Here is a 20,019-nt window from a genome sequence, read left to right on the forward strand (position 1 = left end):
GAGAGAGAAGCAGAGTTAACGTTTTGAGTCTATATGACCCTTCTTCAGAGCTAGGCTGTTCAGTGGTGATGTCACAAGAAAGGTAGAAAATTTCCTCTCCAAAAGCTGTCAGGCTAGCACAATTAAAAATTTCAATAGATTTTGCAACAGCAGTAAGGGTTACGGAACTATAATAGGTGGCTGGAGTCAAGATATAGGCGACCCATTGTCTAACTGAATGCTGGAATAGACTCAAAGGACTGAATGTCTAGACCTGTTCCTAAAATAAAAATCCATATAACATACGAGTAGATATTTCATTTTTCACTAATCAGTTGCTTAAAACACATGTCTAAATTGGAACATTACACTCTGCAGTTGTATAGCCGGAATAAACACACATTTACACAGGTTTCAGCATAGACTTTTAATTTTGGTATTAGAACATGATAAAACTACATTTAGCAAAATACAATTTGACAACATAAGCATGTGAAAAATATTAAGATTAAAAAGGCAATTCTAATCCTCATTGAAAGACAAAAATATTTCTCCTATCTTTGCCAATTAATGACAATTTTTTTTGAAGTTTATATATGGTACTTGCAAGATAAACTACCAATTGAGTTCCTTTAAGTGAGCTTCTATACAAAACTGATAGCTGAGGGTGTATTAATGTCCACAGAAGGTACAGCACAATTCAATTCATATGAACTTCTTGGGCCATAACCAGATACTATATAAATGCAAGTTTCCAAATACTGCTGCTAGTGGTTTTGAGAGAAGTAATTTGCAAATCAATCATAAACACACACACACACACACACATACCTTGAAAGTGTTTTGAAAATGCAACGAAGTCAATTTTTTCTCTGCTAACTTTCTGCACTGTGTGAAGGGTCTTCATACAAGTATGTCGCTTCCACTAAACTATGCACTGCCTCAAGAGTGGTGGATACAGATTTAGTCTTTGATAAATTCTTGAGAAAAAAAACTGCAGGAATGTGGGGAAAGGGCAGAGGAGTGTAACTAATTGGATTACTCATCCAAAGAGCCAGTAGACTGAATGGACCAAATAGAATAGTACAGCACAGAAGTAGACAATGATTATATGAAGGTTTGAGCTCAGATGTCATATTTTACTTATTTTTGCCTTTTCACCTCTACTTTTTGCTGTTGACTTATGACAGAACAGGTCAGGAGACATCACCTTTCACCATCATAGATAAGTAGCTATTCTTTACTCGTAAATCCAGACACTAACGCGCAGACGGACTATAATTGTTTGGGATAGAGAGTAATTACTATGCCAGATTCAGTGTGTGTGGACTATCCACACTTACATTTTCAGGAATCACTGGCGGATCAGCAGTAAAAACTGATTTCCCCCTCCCCAGTGCAAAGCAAAAATCACTCAATGAGCCTAAGTTCTTCTGTCTGGCTCAATTACATATTGACATTACAGTTCATAAATGACAGTCTGGTGTTTTGCACTGGAAACTGATTCCCTGAGCTCTTGAACCCATTTCAGTGCTTACGAACAATCTCACAACTCCCCTTCAGATCTATTAACTCCCAACTTAAATTTAGATGTTAGAAATATTACCCATAATAGTTCAACAAGTCTGCACCGACACGTGTTTCTCACGTGTCGGTGCAGACTCGATGGGCCTCTGTGATTCTGACACTGTGATTCTGTGAAGCCTGTCACTAAGTTATCAGGTAGGAAATGCAAGTCACCAATCATTAATCACCTTTGCAACGTGTTTTTCACATTCCTGTGTCTCAATAGTTTAACATAAGGTCCCAGAATCAATGCTACATTACCTCCCAGTGGCAAGTACAATGGAAATTTGACATCAACAGCTGTTGTGCCAAAGGCATTTTTGGAACTTAGCAACAAAGTAAGTGAATCTGACAGCAAGTGGGTTTTCGCTGCGGAGTTTATCCATATAGACCATCTTCACTGACTTAGCTACTTATAGTCAGAACTACATACGAACAAACAAAACAGCACAAGTGCTCACGTCTAGGGGATATAGCAAGTAAGATCAGGCCTCTCATGTCATGCTAGATCTCCAGCGCATGAATATGATGCAAGGGGAGGCCCCCATGGTGTACTAGCCTTTTGGCAATCACTGCACAGGCTTACTTACACGAATAATGAATACTTGGTCACAATACCAAAGGGTGAGCAGCAACTGTGGAATTGTATCCCAGCAAAGGATGGAGAAAAGTCATAAGAAACAAAAAGTTGTGATACTGAGGGCATAACACCACCACAGAATAGACTGGTCTTCAAAATTTCCCTAAGTGCACCTCCTCCCCTAAGTGGCAGAGTGGTGGTGGCATGTGTATGTGTGCTCACTTTCATACACAACCTAACTAACACAATGAAAGTAATAATGTGGGGGGAAGACTTGTTCTGAGGGTGCGGGCCTTCTGGGGAGTAGTCAGATATTCAATCCCTTAAGGGGATGTGGAGCAATTCTGGAAGTTTCCCCCCAATTAAAATAGGCATATTCCTTTCTGTCTAGCACTCAAAATATATGTATATTTTCACTGCTTGGGTGGTTCCAATGTTACTCACTTTTGAAGCACCATAAAACAGAATCAGCTTCATATCTATTCAGAGACCTCTTGTTGCTTGCTCCAGGTTCTCTTATGAGCTTGTTTGCTATAATGGCAAAAATGAGCTTAAGGTCACGTGTCTTGACAGTGATTTAAAACACGTTGTGTATCTGGTTTGTATGCCACATTCAAGTCTTTCTGCATTGACAAGCTATAAAAAATGCAGCCTGCTCAGTTCAAGCATTGCTTGTGGCAATTATATTGGTTTCAGAGTAATTTACTTACAAGTGATATAACACATCTGCTTCCCGGGATGCAAGGGAAAATTTACAACCACTTGCAACATTGCTGGCTCGGGAGAAAATGAACCTTTACAAAATCCCACTATTCTAGGTTAATCATTATAAATTTTAATTGACAACCTGCAAAATACACAATATTTTAATTATTGCCTATATAGACAAATCAACCATAGATTATAAAAATAAGCACGAGGGAAGCAACTCAATTTTAAAGACTCCATGCACAGTGAAATGGGAAGCCTTAATACTTCCCTAAGGATCGGCATTACGATTGGCCTAAACAGCTCCCTATTGCTATCCAAACATTAGCTGAGGCATTAGAGTCAAGCTTCCCTGTCCACCCCACCTATGAAAGAGCAATAGCATGAATCATCATTTCCCCGGGGAAGAAGAAAATTTAGCCAAGATCAGCCAGCTCAGCAAAAAATAAGGGATTGAACCAGAGATCACTGGTAGTTTAAAAAATCAAGTTTTTAATTTCTGGAGCAGCATTGAAATAATTTGATTTCTTTTATAATGAAGCCTATGATATGCCAGCAGTACATAAGGTAAAAATGCTGCCTTTTTGTTATACATGACATTAAACATTCTCCATCCACCTTACCTAGGGAAGGGAAACTACATTTAGTTCTGCATGCCGTACTGGGCATACTGAAAAACAGTACAACTGTGAAGATGCTGGAAAATTTACCGTAAACATTTCAACACGACAACTGTCTGGGAAGATAAAAAATCATCCTTTAGCCCGATAAGTATTACAACAAGTTGCTCAAATAATCCACCACTACTCTAGCATGGCAATTGTTAAGAAATAAGAAAATGTGTTACCTAAATACTAAAGTTACAGGAAAAAACCATTAGCAAAACAAGGCAGGATTTTTGAATATTCAAAGAACGATGTGCATTCAGCATTACAAAACATTGTTGCTCCTTAACCCAATTTAAGAACTTAGTGGCATATTGAAGATTTGCTATGAAAATTTCTTAAACTTACCTAGCAATCAGAAAACACTCACCATCTGCCAGATGATATGCAGAAATGAGGTTTGTGCAACCCATTATAAACGCACACCTTTTTGTGGAATATTTATTTAAAGCGATGCACAAGAAAAACAATGAAATTGCATTCAATATTACAGATAGATAGAAACTAACAGAAAAGGTCAATTAATGAAATCAATGTGAAAAACAAACCGCACATTAAGCGGTTAAAGAAATTATCATTCTGAATAAAAATGTGAATTTATAATCAAGTCAAAATTACTTCCAATAACTATACATATTATGCATTTAAGTAAACAAAAGATCTAAACTCCTTTGACAGAAATTCACCACTTCCTACTTACCATATTTTACATCAACTTTCACTCACTTGGGGGTAAAAGTCCACTTTTGACATTAACATTTAGTCAGCGCTCTCAACGGAAGGCGATCTGGACCGGGAGCGCGATTTTGATCGCGAACGAGACCGGGACCGAGAACGGGATCTTGCATGCTCCGCCGACACTGGCGACTTGGATGGTGAAGGGGAGCGGCCTTTCTGCTCCTTAGCAGGAACAGGTGATCTACTACGAGAACGTGATTTACTGTGACTCCTACTCTTTGATCTACTGTAGGACTTGCGGCCTCTGGAACGAGATCGACTACGTGATCGGCTACGAGATCTAGAAGAACTGCGGGTACGGGAACGGGATCTGCTGCGAGACCTGTAAAAAACATCAAGCAAGAAGAAATATTATTTTGCATTACCTCAGCCTCAAAATCCAGTGCAGCTGGTTAACTTATGAATTTTGGAAATGAATTGGAGCGAGCCGACTTGAAATGTACACAATCCACACCAAAAGTTCAGGTCACACAGGACTGCCATTATCTCACTCATGCTGTTGCTTTGATAGGACACGGTCCTCTTAAAAATTCTCTGGGTGCTCTATCCAGTGGAAAACAAAAGAACTCAATTAAAGAGCTCTTGATTTCTCTACATAAACCCTAAGATTGCAGAAAGTAGCAATTCACACTTTCTGGCATGTAGACAGCATTGTATAACATTTACCTGTACTGTTTACGTTCTTCAATCAGTCGGATCCTTCTTCCATTAAGCTCTGTGCCTGAGAGCTTATCGAGTGCATTCTTCAAGTCACTGTAAGAGGCAAACTCTACGATCCTATAAAAAAAAAACCAACTATCAGAAAAATCTGGTCAGACTATTCTCTTTGGGGGGGAAAAAAAAAAACACTCCTGAAATAACCTGATGGACGTCTTTAACATGATGAAATTGTACTTCCTCTTACGGGCGAGAACAGAGGGAAGGAGTCTAAATACAAAGTAGCAACTAACAAATGAGGTAAATTTCTGAACAGAGTCTTTACACAAAATGGTGAAAATATAACCTCACTGACAAGAGAGCAGGCGAAGCAGATAGTCTGACACTTGAGGCAGGAAAGAAGGAATATAGGATAGGCCGCTAGGAAGCTCGTGCAGTATAAACACGAGTCAAATCATCTGTGCGTACATTCTAGGTAAAAGGAAAGCAAGTAGCAAAATATTTTTCCAAAAAAATAAGCACAAATCCCAAGTTGTACCTCAGCATTTGGCTTCCCAAGCTACATAGTACTGTATATTGCACAGCCAATAACAGAAGCACCATAAATAGAAATTTGCTAGTTATCTCAGCCTCAGGTGGTGGAGGCAGGGGTTACTGAATATTTTTAAGGCAGAGGTAGATTGATTCCCTTGCCTAACAAGAACCTAAGGTTATCAGGTTAGATGGAAATGTGGAAATCGAAACACAAGCCATGATCTTATTGAATGGCGGAGCAGGCTCAAAGGTCCAAATGGTCTACTGCTGTTCCTATTTCTTACATTCCACTGATTCGGACCATGACCACAATCAAAGCAAAATTTGTCACAGACCTGCAAAATGCTGATCAATTTAACCTATCAATGCACACAGAATGCTTGGTCCAGATCTGAATAATGTTCAGTTAGTAGATAAAACATCAAAACCATGGAGTCCATTACAGAATAGCATCTCGAGCTGTGAATTGACTTACTGAAAGAAACTGTACAATTTACATCTGCACAAGTGGAAGTACAGGTAGTCTCTACAGAATTCCTAGCAGGTGCAAGCTTACAGAGGAGACCTAATATTTGCTTCATTTCAACATAACTATCCTGAGCCAAAAGTGACATGCAAACTTAAAAGTCTGGAGATTTTTAACCCCAACCTAAACACTTATGTTTAATGTACACAATTATATTTTCATTGGTGAGAGCACCAAAATTCAACAGGTCAGATGAGCAGCTAAAATACCAACTCAAATCATTCTTGTCACTTACCCTTCATTGAGTTTGTGCCTGTGCGCATCCGCAAAGGTAACTTCTCCAGCCTGTCTCATGAAATCTTTCAGGTCCTAAGTAAGATCAGATCAGTTAGGTAAAACAGAGCACAACAAGACACGCATTCTTGTTATTTTCCAATATACAAGATTATTGGAAAAATGTTTAAAAAAAGCAATTCTAATTTATCAAAATGTGTATTACCTTCCTGTACAATTCCCTAGGCTATTCAACCAGCCAAATGTAACAAGCACTTGCAGAGGTACCACCACGACTGGAGACCAGATGGTGCTCTTCACCACCCACTTGTCCGACGCTATCATTCGATGCGAGCCTTCCCGGACATCACCCTACCTTAAAGGCAGACGCTGACATTGCCATGGGAACAAACATTGCTACTCTTGCGCCGTGACCAGGGGCTCCTCACCTCACTCCAATCGAGCTTCCAACCAACCCTACTAGCGAATTTCTCCCATTCCTTTCAACCAAGGACCTCATTTTAGAGTGGGCGCCCAGAACTCTTGACTTTAGGAAGACACCATTTTTCGAGGTGCAGCGTGGAACACTGGCATTAACCAAGTGCCCACCATGTAGGTCAGACCACCACACACAGATCTAGATCACCAAATGACAAACGTAGGAGCGGACTGGCATTTCAACTAGGCCCAAGAGACCAAGCCAGAGCGATTAGGAAAACCAACGGCACTCCTCGTCACAAGGCCAACGACATAACGAGAGGCTGGTAAATAAAGGTTTTAATACTTGGTTAAACTTTGTAAACATTTAAGCATAAAAACCAAATAAATGTCATACTTAAGGCTTTCAAGGTTAACAGACAAACAAGTTAACACTGAGTTAACTACTTCCAGAAAACAAACTAATAGTGCTGCAAATTAAACAGTTCACAATCTCCTCAGTGTCACACACTAGCTGCACAGAGGACGGGTATGCAATCAGCACCCTCCTAATATTGATAGCAACATGCCCAGCATCTTCCTTCATTGTGGACAGGTTGTCTGCTTCCCATCCCCAGTCAGCTGAGAGAAGGAACTACCCATGTGAGTAATCATGGGCAAAAACCCAAAACTCACTTCAAATATACCTGTTTCACCTCTTCCCTCAATGAGGCCAACAGGATTAGCATTACCTGAGAGACTCAGCAAATCATATTCAAACATAATGGGGCTGGGGTTCTGAGAGAACTATAATTCAGGTCAAAATGAGACCTTCCAAAATGATAAGTTTTTTTTCACTTACAAAGCTAAGAAGTTAAACTGTGCGCAAGAAAATATTTGATAATACAATGCTTTCAACAACTCACACAAGACATTACAGGCACAACTACTTAAGGACAACAGGTTATGCTTGACCAAGCCATTTTACAGTAAAGGGAACACAGATCCTGGTTTAATTTCACTTCCACTGACCAGTTTGAAAGATTACGTAGATCCAGTAAGATTATGTAACATATGTATTTGTAAATGTTACTATCCACAGGCTTGTTCACAATTCAGCCAGCTAATTAAGTGCCTTTCAGGAAGGCAAGTACATCCACTTCCCCATCTCCATTGCCAATTTAGCAGCAGCTTATTTGTTAAAAAATCTGCAGTCTGTCCAGGTTACTTACAGCTAAATACAACTTTTCCTCTTAAAATATTAGCTTTTGATTTGGTGAATGGATAAGCACTTAGCTAATCCAGGAAGACAATCAGACATGTCAGACAAGTGCGTGCCCTTCATTGTAAATGAACTCTTGACTAATCTTGAAAGCCTGATTCACATGTAATTCAAAAGGAAGTACCAGTTTCATTTTAAACAGTGTTAGCTGTTTACACCACAAAAGTACAATTTAATGTTACACAAATACCTGCCAGCTAACTCTGGAAGACAAATTCTCAACAATCACTCTGTTTTCTGTACGGATTGGAGGCCCATTTCTGAAAGACAATAAACAGAGATCTCAACATTATCAAAATAGACTGCTGGGACATTCGAGTCTGGAGACAATTTACAAAAAGCCACAACTTTCCGAAAATGGCCAATTTATACCGTTCCTCAGCGGAGGCTTAGAAGCTCTGGCAGTGGTTAAATGATTAACTTCACAAGCAGTGTGTGCTGAGCCATGAACACTAGAAAGTCTCATGACTTAAATGAACCTGACAAGTGGTAACTGAACAACTGGTGTCACTACCCCAGGAGAGATCACTGTAGCCACACCTCCCATTACCCATTTCTATCCACTGCCATCTACAGTTAATATATTATGCTTGGTTGTGGTGGTCCGAGCAGCCGAACCTCAATGCACAGATTTAGCAATGGACACCCAAGGTGCTTGGAAGTGAGAGGATTAGCCAGAATGCCCCGAAGCGCATAATTTCTCAGTCTGTGCTGCAGACTTTTAACGGTAGTTATTCTACTACATCCAGAGTGAAGTAATTATGAATCACAGGTCTATCAAATGGTGCAAGTATGTATTCAAATAATTGAATTAATTCAAGTATGACAATTGCAATAATCTTGCAAAATTATGTAGCTGTGCTCTCGAGGAGTTATTTCTTCAAGCTACAGTGAAAGACTATAACACTTAGGCTCACCTTCCTCCTCCACTACTACCACCACGAGACCAACGTTGGTTAAAGCGACCTTGAAATCGTCCCCCTCCACGTCCTCCTCTAGGGCGTGCTCTGGCATGTTCAACTGTAACTCTGAAAATTTTAAGCCATTAATATCCATAATTAACAGCATGTACATGTATATCATAAATGAATAATTTTTGTATACCTTTCATTGCACAACTCTTTTCCATCCATCTCATACACTGCATCATCTGCATCTCTGTAATCTTCAAACTCCTAAAAAGAAACATATTTTTTATTAGAAAGGCTAAATGAATCAATGTCCTCAATCAATAGCACACTGTATATAACTGTAAAATAAGGTCAAGACATTTCCTGTGGGACATAAATACCAACAAGGATCCGTTGGCCTTATCTCTACGCTCGAAATACGATGTTACAATGATAGTTACTGCTTGTTGTTTTATAGATTCAGCCAAGAAAATAATTAAAATTTGATATCCTTAAACAATGAATGATGCAAATATTCTAGAGACGGGTTAAATTTAACAGTCAATAACACTTAACTGTGTAGTAAGAATAATCAGGCAATAGCTTTTTGCAATTTTATTCTACAGCTACAGACCTGTAGCGAAAAAAAAAACTTACCACGAATCCAAAGCCATTCTTCAAATCGATTTCCTTAATTCGCCCGTATCCTTTGAAAAACTTCTCCACATTTTTCTCTGTAGCATGAGGGCTCAGTCGGCCAATGAACACTCGAGAACTCATTCTGAACGAACACTTAAGAAAAAGGCATAAAACAAAGTCTTTAAGTCGTTTTGCTGAACCATCAGCTGAAATTTCATCATTCATGCATCAGTGACAGATACTGCTCAAATTTGAGCATGTTATGAACACCCATTTGGTGAGGTGCTTGAAGGCATCTATAGAGAACAAAAAGTGGAACTCAAAAGTCCCACATAACAAAAACGCCAAAACCAACCAAGATAAAACAAATGTTTGTATACTTTAGGAAAATAAAACTTAAAAATGTGATCAATCCTTTTAAAAACACCAAAGGTCTTGAAAACACTCAAATGATTACAGCCTTCTTCAAAAGTATTTAATAAATTGTCACGTTCCAGTAAACCACTTATAACTTTGTAACATCATCAATCAGTTGAGGGCAGAAAGTAACAGTCAGTAAGACACTTATCAGATGCAGAACAAAAAAAAATACAAATTTTGGTTCATATTATGCATCGCCAAAACCATTTCAAAGGGTAGGGCAGGGGAAATGGAGACTTAAAAAACAGCGCTTTTAACACATGGCCCTTTCCATCATGGCTGCAGCCATTATAATCAATTGGTCAGAAGCACTTTACTGACCAACGATCAAATGAAGGAAAACATTGGATGCTGGAAATCAAATAAAATGCTGGAAATACTCAGGTCAGACAACACCTGTGGAAAGAGTTAACATTTCAGGTCTGTGACTTTTCATCAGAAGCTGTCAGATGGGAGAGAGATATAATTATTTTTCTCTTTCCATAGATATTGCCAGACCTGAATAGCACCAGCATTTATTTCAACAGGTTAAGATGTTGGAAATTTTAAATGGTGGGGGAAAGAAGTGAAGGATATGCAGAGACAGTGAAGGGCAGAGGAGAGGGGGAGTTGGCGTTTGACCTCTTGACATAAGAAATACACTAACTCCTGCTGCTGACCAGAAAGGCATCAGGAACAGTTCTGCATGCGCACTCAGTTCACACTGCAACCACAGGCACATGCGCACCTGCTCCTTGCCGCCTTTCTGGTGGGTGGGTGGCAGGAGCATTGGTGGAGTTTGCAAATCTGAGGACCACGAAGAACTGTGCCAAAAGTATCTTGTCCAGCATGGGGGATATGTTTCAGACAGCAGTGAAGCTGTTATCCAAGTTGGAAAGACCGTATAGCAAGTTCCTGTGCAGCCCGGCTAGCTCAGTTTGCACTTAGCGAGACTCATAATCCCAGCGTCCTGGTCTCAAGCCCTACACTTGAGCGATGACTTATTTAAGGTGGTAATAAATTATACTCTTAACTGAGCAAGAGACCTTTGGACAGGTTGTTTGGGCACAGTTCTTTAGCAGTTCTTGCACTATGAAATGTTGTAGCTCACACATTCATTAGAAGGCATCTGGATTTAGCACCCAATAAGTTGCTGCTGCTACTTTCTCACTGACATTTTCTCCCTCTTACACTGTCATAGTTTTGCTATCCTGGCTCTTCATCTCGAGACACACTTTCAGGGTGGAGCCCACAGTAGATGCAACACTCACTTGTGAATCATCATATCTGCATCTGCACGTGTGCAGCCAGTGCTTTCCCCCAACAAGTAAAGGCAGCCGAAGAATTAGGAGCAGGCCATTCAGCCCATCGAGCCTGCTCTTCCAGTCAAGAAGATCATGGCCGATATGAGTTGGATCTCAACTCCCAAGTCGATCAAAAATCCACTGAGCCTTGAATTATATTCAATGACCCGGCCTCGCTGGGGAAGGGAATTAATTCCACAGGCGAACGACATTTTCAGAGACGTAACTCCTCGTCTTAAACCGGAGGCGCCTCTTTATTTTTAAACCGTGCCCCCCCCCCCTAGCTCTAGACTCCCTGACCATTCCAGAGTCTCGTGGACATTTCCAGCCGGCCTCACTGGGGGGGGGAGGGGAGAGAAAGAGACTGGATTAGGGGCTGGAGGGGTCACCGAGGAGCAACAGAGGGGGAACAATCCCTGGGTTAAATCCCACATGTCCCTTCTTCGGGCCGAATAAGTGTCCTATTTGCACTGGGAAAGGTGAACCCTGTTTCTCTCTCCGCTGAGGCTGCCAGACCTGCTGAGGATTTTCCAGCACCTTTGGCTGCTCTTTTTCACATTTCAGATCTCTAGCATCCACGATATTTTGCTTTAACTTTAGGGGGGGGGGCAACAATAATCCCACCGCTGCCTCCCTACCTCCCTCGAAATGGCGGCGGCCGCGCCCTGGGCCCGGAGACCCCCCCCTCCCTCCGTCCCTCCTCCCTTCCCGCCACCGCCGCCGTCGTCGTGACCATCCGTCGCCCTCGTGTTTGCGGCACCTCAGGGGCCGAGGGCCCGACTCTCAGCCCGTGGGTGAGGTGGGTGAGGGGGGGGGTCAATTTCCAAAACCCGCCCGAGACGCCGGCGGCTCCGAGCTTTCGATTCTAGAAGCTGCCGCCTCCACACAAAAATAAATCGACCCTCCCGCACGATCTTTTTCACCCGCCGGTTAAAAGATCAAGACAAACGGCAGCGGTTGTTTTTCTTTTAAATTCCATTATTCTCCTTTTCCTGAGGATCACTCACCCGCACTCGGCTCCAATGACGCAGTGAAAATAAAATCCGCTCACAAAATGGCGGTCATCAGTCACTCATCTTCGCGTCACTTCCGATCACCCCGCCCTCCCCTGCGTCATCGGCAGCGCGCCACTTCCGCTTCCCCCCTCACCACAAAGAGCGGGACAAACCCAGGCCAAAATGCCCCTTTCTCAGAGGGGCACAGCACCCCCCCCCCCCCCCAAATCCAATGAAAGCCAACAATCCAAGAGACTTGCCAAATTAAGCAATTATAGTGCCACAAAAACAGAAAATGCTGGAAAAACTCTGCACAATATATCTGTGGAGAGAAAGACAGAGTTAATGTTTTGAGTCCGTATGACTCTTCTTCAGAGCTTCAGTGGCAATTATATTGCCACCCATGTCCAAGATACCCTCCACTAAGGCCCCTTTAGGGAAGTAAATCTGCTGCCCCTGCCCTGGTCTGACCTACATGTGCATCCTCCAGACCCACAGCAATATGGTTGACTCCGATCCCAACTACCTGCAAATGGCCTAGCAACCAGCGAGCCACAGTGACAAAATGCTTTAAAAATGGAGATAAAGATAGTATCCATTAACGTGCATAGCATTAAGTCGACCACGCGATGTGTTGCGACCTTGGATTACCTTGCCAAGGTGCTCTTTCTGCAGGAATGTGCAATATCGCACCTCAGCCCCTACAGACTATGGTTAAGATGGTGGCCCCCATGGGCCTGGTCGGGAGGAAACGAGTCACATCCCTCTGGCCTGGGTGTTCTGCTCCGAGGTTAAGGAGGTAGTGGGCGGGTAGTGGGCGTAGCAGACGTATTATACAAGAATGCTCCGCTCCGGTTATTTAATATGTATGCCCCGGCTCAAAGCAGCGAGTGGCTGGCAGTCCTTCAGCAGCTCCTACTGCTGCTGGTGACTTCCAGGCTGGTCATTCTGGGCGTTGACTCCATCTGCATCATCAAAGCGGCTGGACCATTCGGCAGGGCTGACAGCAGACTGGACGCCACGTCCAGACTCCTGATGAAAACAGTAAAGAATGCCAAGCTGCACGATGTCTTCAGCAACCTTGCAGATGGGGCGCAGCGTAGGTACACCTGGTCACAGCCAGATGGGCCCAGACGTTCCAGGATAAACTTCCTGTTTGTGCCCCGTGTGTTCACAGTCAGATCCACCGACGTCAAGCCAGTGTTCTTCTCTGACCACTGCCTCCTACTGGCTGACTGTCACTTACAGGAAGACCTGAGGGTTGGGAGGCGGACACGGAAGCTGAACATACAACTGCTAACCCCAGAGAACATTGAGGAACTCAAGAGGGATTACAAAGCTTGGAGAACTGTGAAACCCCTCTTTGAGTCCCTGACACACTGGTGGGAAGCGATTAAGGAGAACATCAAGAAGTTTTTCATCCTCAAAGGTGTCCAGAAAGCTAGAAAGGAGCAGAGGGAAATGCCCCAACTCTGGAAAAACATGCAGAACCTGCTCCGGCTGCAGTCGATGGGGATCGATGTCAAGGAGGAACTCCGAGTGGTGAAGAGCCAGCAAGCTTCACTCTTTGCCTTGGAGGCCTCCAAGATCATCTTCCGGTCCAGAGTCCGCTCCATGGAGCAGGGTGAGATGTGCTCACATTTCTTCTTCCAAAAGGTACACAGAGAGAGCTCTGTGATCAGCAGCCTGAAGGAAGAAGATAGCTCAGTAAAGTCATCACAGTCCAACATTTTGAGGATCAGCAAATCCTTTTATGCCGGATTGTATGACGTAAAGCCCACCGACAGCACGGCCTCCCAGTCCTTCCTCTCCTCTATCACGGAGGTCTTAGACGACAGTGCTCAGGAGAGTCTGGACAAACCGCTAACTCCTGATGAATTAACTGTCATGAAGCTATTAATGTATATAATATTATAGGAAAATATTTTTCTTTTAAAATAGAGGTTTAGTCTGTGGGTGCATCTTAATTGGATTAAAGCCAGCTAGTCTGGTTGCTATGATATGTATTAGTTTTGATATGTAAGAGAGATAGCGTGCATTTGCATTTTTTGAATAGAGCATTCAAGAAGTAGGGTTAAAATGGACACCTATCTAGCAGCTGACAAACCATATGTTTATATTACTAATAAAATTGGTACTATGAAAGGGGTTTCATTGTTAAAAGCTGGAGTTCAAAGAGGCTGGTGAGACAATGAGAATTTAAATTCAATCAGTGGTGGTAGTTATAACAAGACAACCATTTTGGTTGTGCAGGGCAGAGGCAATGTAAGGTCAAAGCCTGTAAGCCCACCACTGTGTCTGCAAGGAACCAAAGTGAAAAGAACCTCATTTTGAATTCCTACGGTGAAAATGTTTTGCCTAGTGTCTGGTTAAGTCTATGGGTTGCTGTTGCCTTAATGGAGATTAGTTTGGGAATTTGTTAAAAGTTATGATAGTAGTAATTTGTAGCCATGCGTACATATATTTTAACCTGTGTAAATTAATAAAATGTTTCATTTAGTTTAATGTAAAGCCTTGAGAGCTGGTGGTCTGATTCCTGAATTTAGAGTTGCATCTCAAACATAACACTTAAAATTATAGGTTATGACAGTTGTTTAAAGTTTGCCTCTGGGAACTTTAAATAACTCCACTTTACCAACTGCATTGGTCATAACACTGACTAAGGCCCTTGAGTCCTTCAAGAAGAGTAAAACTACCAGAAGCGACGGCTTACCGGCTGAGTTGTATTCGGCTCTGTGGGAATGGATGGGCCCAAACCTGCTTGGAGTGTATGAGAGTATGCTCCTGGCTGGCAGCGTGTCAGAATCCATGACGAAAGGCATCATCACCCTCATCTACAAGTGGAAGGGGGAAAGGGAGGAAATTAGAAATTGGCGACCCATCTCACTGTTGAATGTGGACTATAAGATTCTGTCCAAGGTCATCGCCAATTGGGTCAGGTCTGCTCTGGAGTTGGTGATCCACCCTGACCAGACCTGCACTGTATCCAGCAGGAAGATCTCTGATAGCGTTGCACTACTCAGGGATACGATTGCATATGTGCAGGTCAGGGGAGTGGACACCTGCCTCATCAGCCTGGACCAGGAGAAGGCCTTTGACAGAATGTCGCACACCTACATAGGGTTTGAGGAGGGAATCCACAACTGGATCCAACTGCACTACACAAACATCTGTAGCGTAGTTTCAATAAATGGGTGGGAAACAGAAAGCTTTCCAATTAAATCTGGAGTCAGGCAGGGCTGCCCTCTCTCCCCTGCCCTGTTTGTGTGTTTCATAGAACCCTTTACTGAGTCCATCAGGAAGGATCTGGGCATAAGAGGAGTGACGATCCCAGGCAGTGGAGGCACTCAAGTCAAAGCATCCCTGTACATGGACAATGTCGCCGTCTTCTGTCGGTGCACAGACTGATCAACATCTGCGACCAGTTCGAACTGGCCATGGGAACAAAGGTAAATCATGGCAAGAGCGAGGCCATGTTCTTTGGGAACTGGGCTGACCGATCCTTTCGCCGTCAGGGCTGATGGCCTGAAGGTGCTGGGGATATGGTTCCAGGGCATGCGTTAGAAACTGGAAGGAGTGAGTGGCTATGGTGAAAAGAAAACTGGGCATGTGGGAGTGACGCTCCCTCTCCATTTCGGGTAAGAACCTGGTGTGAGGCACTCTTGGTGTTGCTGTATGTGGCACAGGTCTGGCCCATTCCTCACTCCTGTACCATGGCGATCACCCAAATCATCTTTCGCTTTATCTGGAGGTCAGAAATGGATCGTGTCCACAGGGACACGATGTAAAAGCCTCTAGGTAAAGGCAGAAAAAACCGTTCCCAACATCGCCCTCATCCTGATGGCCACCTTTGTAAGTGGCTGCATCAAGCTGTGTGTAGATCCTCGGTGCGCAAACACCAAGTGTCACTACGTGCTGAGGTTCTGCCTGTCCCCACTGTTGCGAAGAATGGGTCTGGCCACCTGCCGCGGAACGCTCCAAATAGTTGGACCGTACTGTACCTACTGTCCCTCGGGGAAAAATTAATGCAGAGAAACAACTTTGACCACAAGTCCATCAGACAGTGGTCGGCACATAACGTCTTAGAGGCCCTGTGGGAAAAGGAGATGGTGGATCTTGTCGGATAGTTCCCCAAGCAGACTGTCAAAGTCATTTTGAGAATGCCTGATCGCTAGAGCTTTCCAACAAGGGTCAAGGTGTAGCCTGACTGGTGGTGAGAAAGGCCCTCTCCGTCAGATCTTTCCTACACATCAGGAGTCTCACCCCCTCTGCATGTTGCCCTCGAGGTGGCTGTGGTGAGGAAGAGACTGTTGTTCATCTCCTTGTGGAATGTGCCTTTGCAAAGAAGGTCTGGAGAGAGGTGCAGTGGTTTCTGTTGAGGTTCATCCTGAGCAGTGTTGTGCCACAAGACTCTGTGCTCTACGGGCTGTTCCCAGGGACACACACCGAGACAAACATCAACTGCAGCTGGAGGATCATCAACTCGGTGAAAGATGCTCTTTGGTCTGCCCGAAACTTGTTGGTCTTCCAGCGCAAAGAGTTGTCCCCGACTGAGTGTTGCAGACTGGCACATTCCAAGGTCCAGGCCTATGTGCTGAGGGGCGCATTAAAGCTTGGGGCAGCCACTGCAAAGGTGCAATGGGGAAAGGTCACTGTCTAAGACCTTTCTGCCATAGTGCACCGAGGGGCTGGGAAAGGTATAGACCCCTCGGGCTGTACGGCTCACAAGGAGTGTATGCAGTGAATACTAAATGTATCATAATTGTATTGAAGCACTTCAGAGTGTAACATGGTGGTAGCAGTGTGTGTCAACTAGATGCACTGCAGCAACTTGTCAAGGCTCCTTCAACAGCACCTAAACCTGCGACCTCCACCACATAGGAGGACAGGGGCAGCAGACAAATGTGAGCACCATGACCTGCAAGTTCCCTTCCAAGTCACGTAGTATTCTGATTTAAGAAAGACTTGCATTTATATAGTGCTTTTCATGACTACCGGACATCTCAAAGCACTTTACAGCAAATTAAGTACTTTTTGAAATGTAGTCACTTGTAGGAAACGCAGTAGCTGATTTGCACACAGCAAGATCCCACAAATAACAAGGTGACAATGACCAGATTATCTGGTTTTTATTGTGATGTTGATTGAGGGATAATTATTAGCCAGGACACCAGAGATAACACCCTTGCTCGTCTTTGACAAAGTGCCAGTGCATCTTCTCATAGTCTGAGTAAATGTGATCTATTCAACTCATCCAGGTTCCAAAACAAGCAACCTGGGATTCCATGAAGTGGCATAGAAAAAACATATTGATGGAATTGCTCCGTGCAACAATATCCACCCCAGAGACTCCCACACAAAAAACCCTCACTCCTTTGGGACCTCTTGGCCTCTGTGGAACATTACCGTATCTTGCTTCTCCCCCTGCAAAGTAATTTTCATTAGAGCAGTAGATACCGGAAGAGGAAGGCTATTGGCTCTTTTTATTTCAACCAGCTCTCATCTCATTGCAGGATTCAATTGTGTAGCAATTTTGTTTTAGTGGTTCGAAATTGAATAAGAGCAAATTAAGGTTTACTACATTCATATGAAATTGCTTTGTCTGATTTTTTAAAAAGATATTGAGAGATATTTTTCTGTTTAAATTCAACGAGTTAAGCATTTGCTTGTTAATAATTGTAGCCCTTATTTCCCAGGCACAGGATTTTTGCCATTATGACCCTACCTGGGGGTCTCATTTCCAAGTCTGACTGGATGTATTGCTGGAGGCTGGATCACAGCACATCGGTATTGTTTTTGTATTGTATTTGTAATGTTATTGTATTTACCTTACACAGGTTGGGCTCCCTCAGTATCTTTGCTCGTGGTTTTGTGCCAGCAGTTGTTGTGAGAGAAGTTCTGAAAACCAGAACGTCACCCTTGGATGGGCAAAGAAGGAATTAGTGAGGGGAGAAAAGGGGAAAACCGAGGGCAGGGAAGAGAGGAAAACTGAGAGCAGGGAAAAGGAAAAACCAGGGGAAGAGGGGAAAATCTGAGGGCAGGGAAGAGGGAAAAACTGAGGGCAGGGAAGAGGGAAAAACCTTGACATTTGCTAAAAAGTTTTAGAATCAATTCCATTTTATTTGATAAGGTGTCTCATAGGGGGAAAAGTTCCATTTTAAAAGGAAATGTACAGCGTGGAAGAAGAGTCACGTTGGCTTGAAACGTTAACTCTGTTTCTCTCTCCATGCATGCTGCCCGACCTGCTGAGTATTTCCAGCACTTTTTGTTTTATTTCCGATCTCCGGCATCCACCATATTTGGCTTTTGGATAAAAAGTTGGCTGATGAGCAGAGGAAAAGATAGGGGTAAGGTAATTAGGTAGTGAAAGCAGAAAATGCTGCAAAGTACTCAGCTGAGGAAACAAAGTTAATACTTAAAATCAGAAGTGAATGATGTTAATCTCCAAGTTTTTAAGCAAGTATAGAGCCCGGATGGGGAGAAAGGGAAAAAAAAGGAAAGGTCGGTGATAGGATGGTTGGCAGAAATGATTAAATGACAAAAGGAATGATGGTGCAAGGTAACAGGGATAGTAATAGGGACAAGTAAAGAAACAAAAGTTGAATTGAGAGGTGTTAATGGCAATACAGAATAACAGAGGGATATGGAAGCATGGGAACTCTGGCAATGAGTAAAATGCTCCCACGGCCCAGAAATATGGTGGGCTTATCTGAAACTCTTATGCCGTATCCTAACTCACAGTAAATCTCGCTTTTCCACTTTCTCTTTGCTGGCTGACCTACATTGGCTCTTGGCCCTGCAATTTTAATTTCAATTTCAATTTCTCATCCATGTTTTCAAACCCATCCATTGCCTCGTTGCATCCATAAATTTAACCTCTGGCCATATGACGCTCCCAGGTTTCTGCACTCCTCCAATTTTAGCCTTTCGTGCATTCCAAATTTTAATTGCTCCACCATTGCTGTTTCTGCTTTGAGCTGCTTAAGCTCTTAATTCCTTCCCTACATATCTCCACCTCTCTTTCCTCCTTTAAGACCCTTCTTACAACCTCTTTGCCCAAGCTTTTGGTCATCCAACTCAATACCCTCTTATGTGGCTTAGTGTCAAATCCGAGGCAGGGGAGTGGTGAATTCAAACCTCCTGCTCCAGAGACTTGAGTCCACTCTCTGAGCTAACACCTCAGTGCGCTGTTGTAACGTGAATGCCTCGTTTGAATGTGCCTCCACCACCCTGTCAGGCAGCGCATTCTGGAGCCTAACCACTCGCTGCGCACTATCACTTTCTGAATCACCATAAATCGGTATAATCTGGCTCTTGACCCTTCTGCCAATGGGAGCGGTTTCTCCCCCCTCTACTCTGTCCAGACCCCTTGTGACGGAACATAGGAAACAGGAGCAGGAGTAGGCCATTCGGCCCATCAAGCTTGCTCCCCCCATTCAACCAGATCATGGCCGCTCATCTACCACTTATGCCATTTTGCCACTGTACCCATCTCCCTTGATGTCATTGGTCTCCAGAAATCTATTGATTTCTTTCTTGAACATGCTCAATGATTGAGCTTCCACAGCCCTCTGGGGTAGAGAATTCCAAAGCTTCACCACCCTCTGAGTGAAGAAATTCCCCCTCATCTCGGCCTTAAATGCCCTACCCCTAATCCTGAGATTATGTCCCCTGGTTTTAGACTTATCGGTCAGAGGAAGCATCTTATCTATGTCCACAGTGTCATGACCTGTAAGAAAGTTTCTTTTTTTTTTCAAAACCCAAGGGACCACATTACAGGAAGGACGTAATAGCTCTGGAGAAAGTGCAGAGGAGGTTTACAAGAATGTTGCCAGGGTTAGAAAAGTGTAGCTACAAGGAGAGATTGGATAGGTTGAGGTTATTTTCCTTAGAACAAAGAAGGCTGAGAGGTGACTTGATTGAGGTG

General features: G+C 43.2%; 1 protein-coding gene across 1 annotated transcript; it reads right to left on the minus strand.

Moving 5' to 3' along the window:
- Positions 1-387: 387 nt before the first annotated feature.
- Positions 388-12,206, minus strand: LOC144693335 (serine/arginine-rich splicing factor 5-like). The gene is made up of 8 exons (XM_078563145.1): positions 12,105-12,206; positions 9,413-9,547; positions 8,970-9,040; positions 8,783-8,893; positions 8,056-8,125; positions 6,189-6,262; positions 4,903-5,013; positions 388-4,558 (listed from the first exon to the last, which is right to left on the minus strand). Exons 2-8 carry the CDS (start codon positions 9,533-9,535, stop codon positions 4,258-4,260), a joined length of 861 nt encoding a protein of 286 aa, XP_078419271.1. The 5' UTR covers positions 9,536-9,547; positions 12,105-12,206; the 3' UTR covers positions 388-4,257.
- Between the last annotated feature and the right edge of the window lie 7,813 nt (positions 12,207-20,019).

Source organism: Cetorhinus maximus, chromosome 18 (genome assembly GCF_964194155.1).
Source record: "Cetorhinus maximus chromosome 18, sCetMax3.hap1.1, whole genome shotgun sequence".
Taxonomy (NCBI): domain Eukaryota; kingdom Metazoa; phylum Chordata; class Chondrichthyes; order Lamniformes; family Cetorhinidae; genus Cetorhinus; species Cetorhinus maximus.

Excerpts from the sequence above, each read along its gene's own strand:
- LOC144693335 (XM_078563145.1), bottom strand. The coding sequence starts at position 9,535 with ATGAGTTCTCGAGTGTTCATTGGCCGACTGAGCCCTCATGCTACAGAG. Across the intron at positions 9,041-9,412 it reads AGAATGGCTTTGGATTCGTG|GAGTTTGAAGATTACAGAGA; the intron begins GTAAGTTTTTTT and ends GTTTCTTTTTAG. Across the intron at positions 6,263-8,055 it reads CTTCCAGAGTTAGCTGGCAG|GACCTGAAAGATTTCATGAG; the intron begins GTATTTGTGTAA and ends GATCTTACTTAG.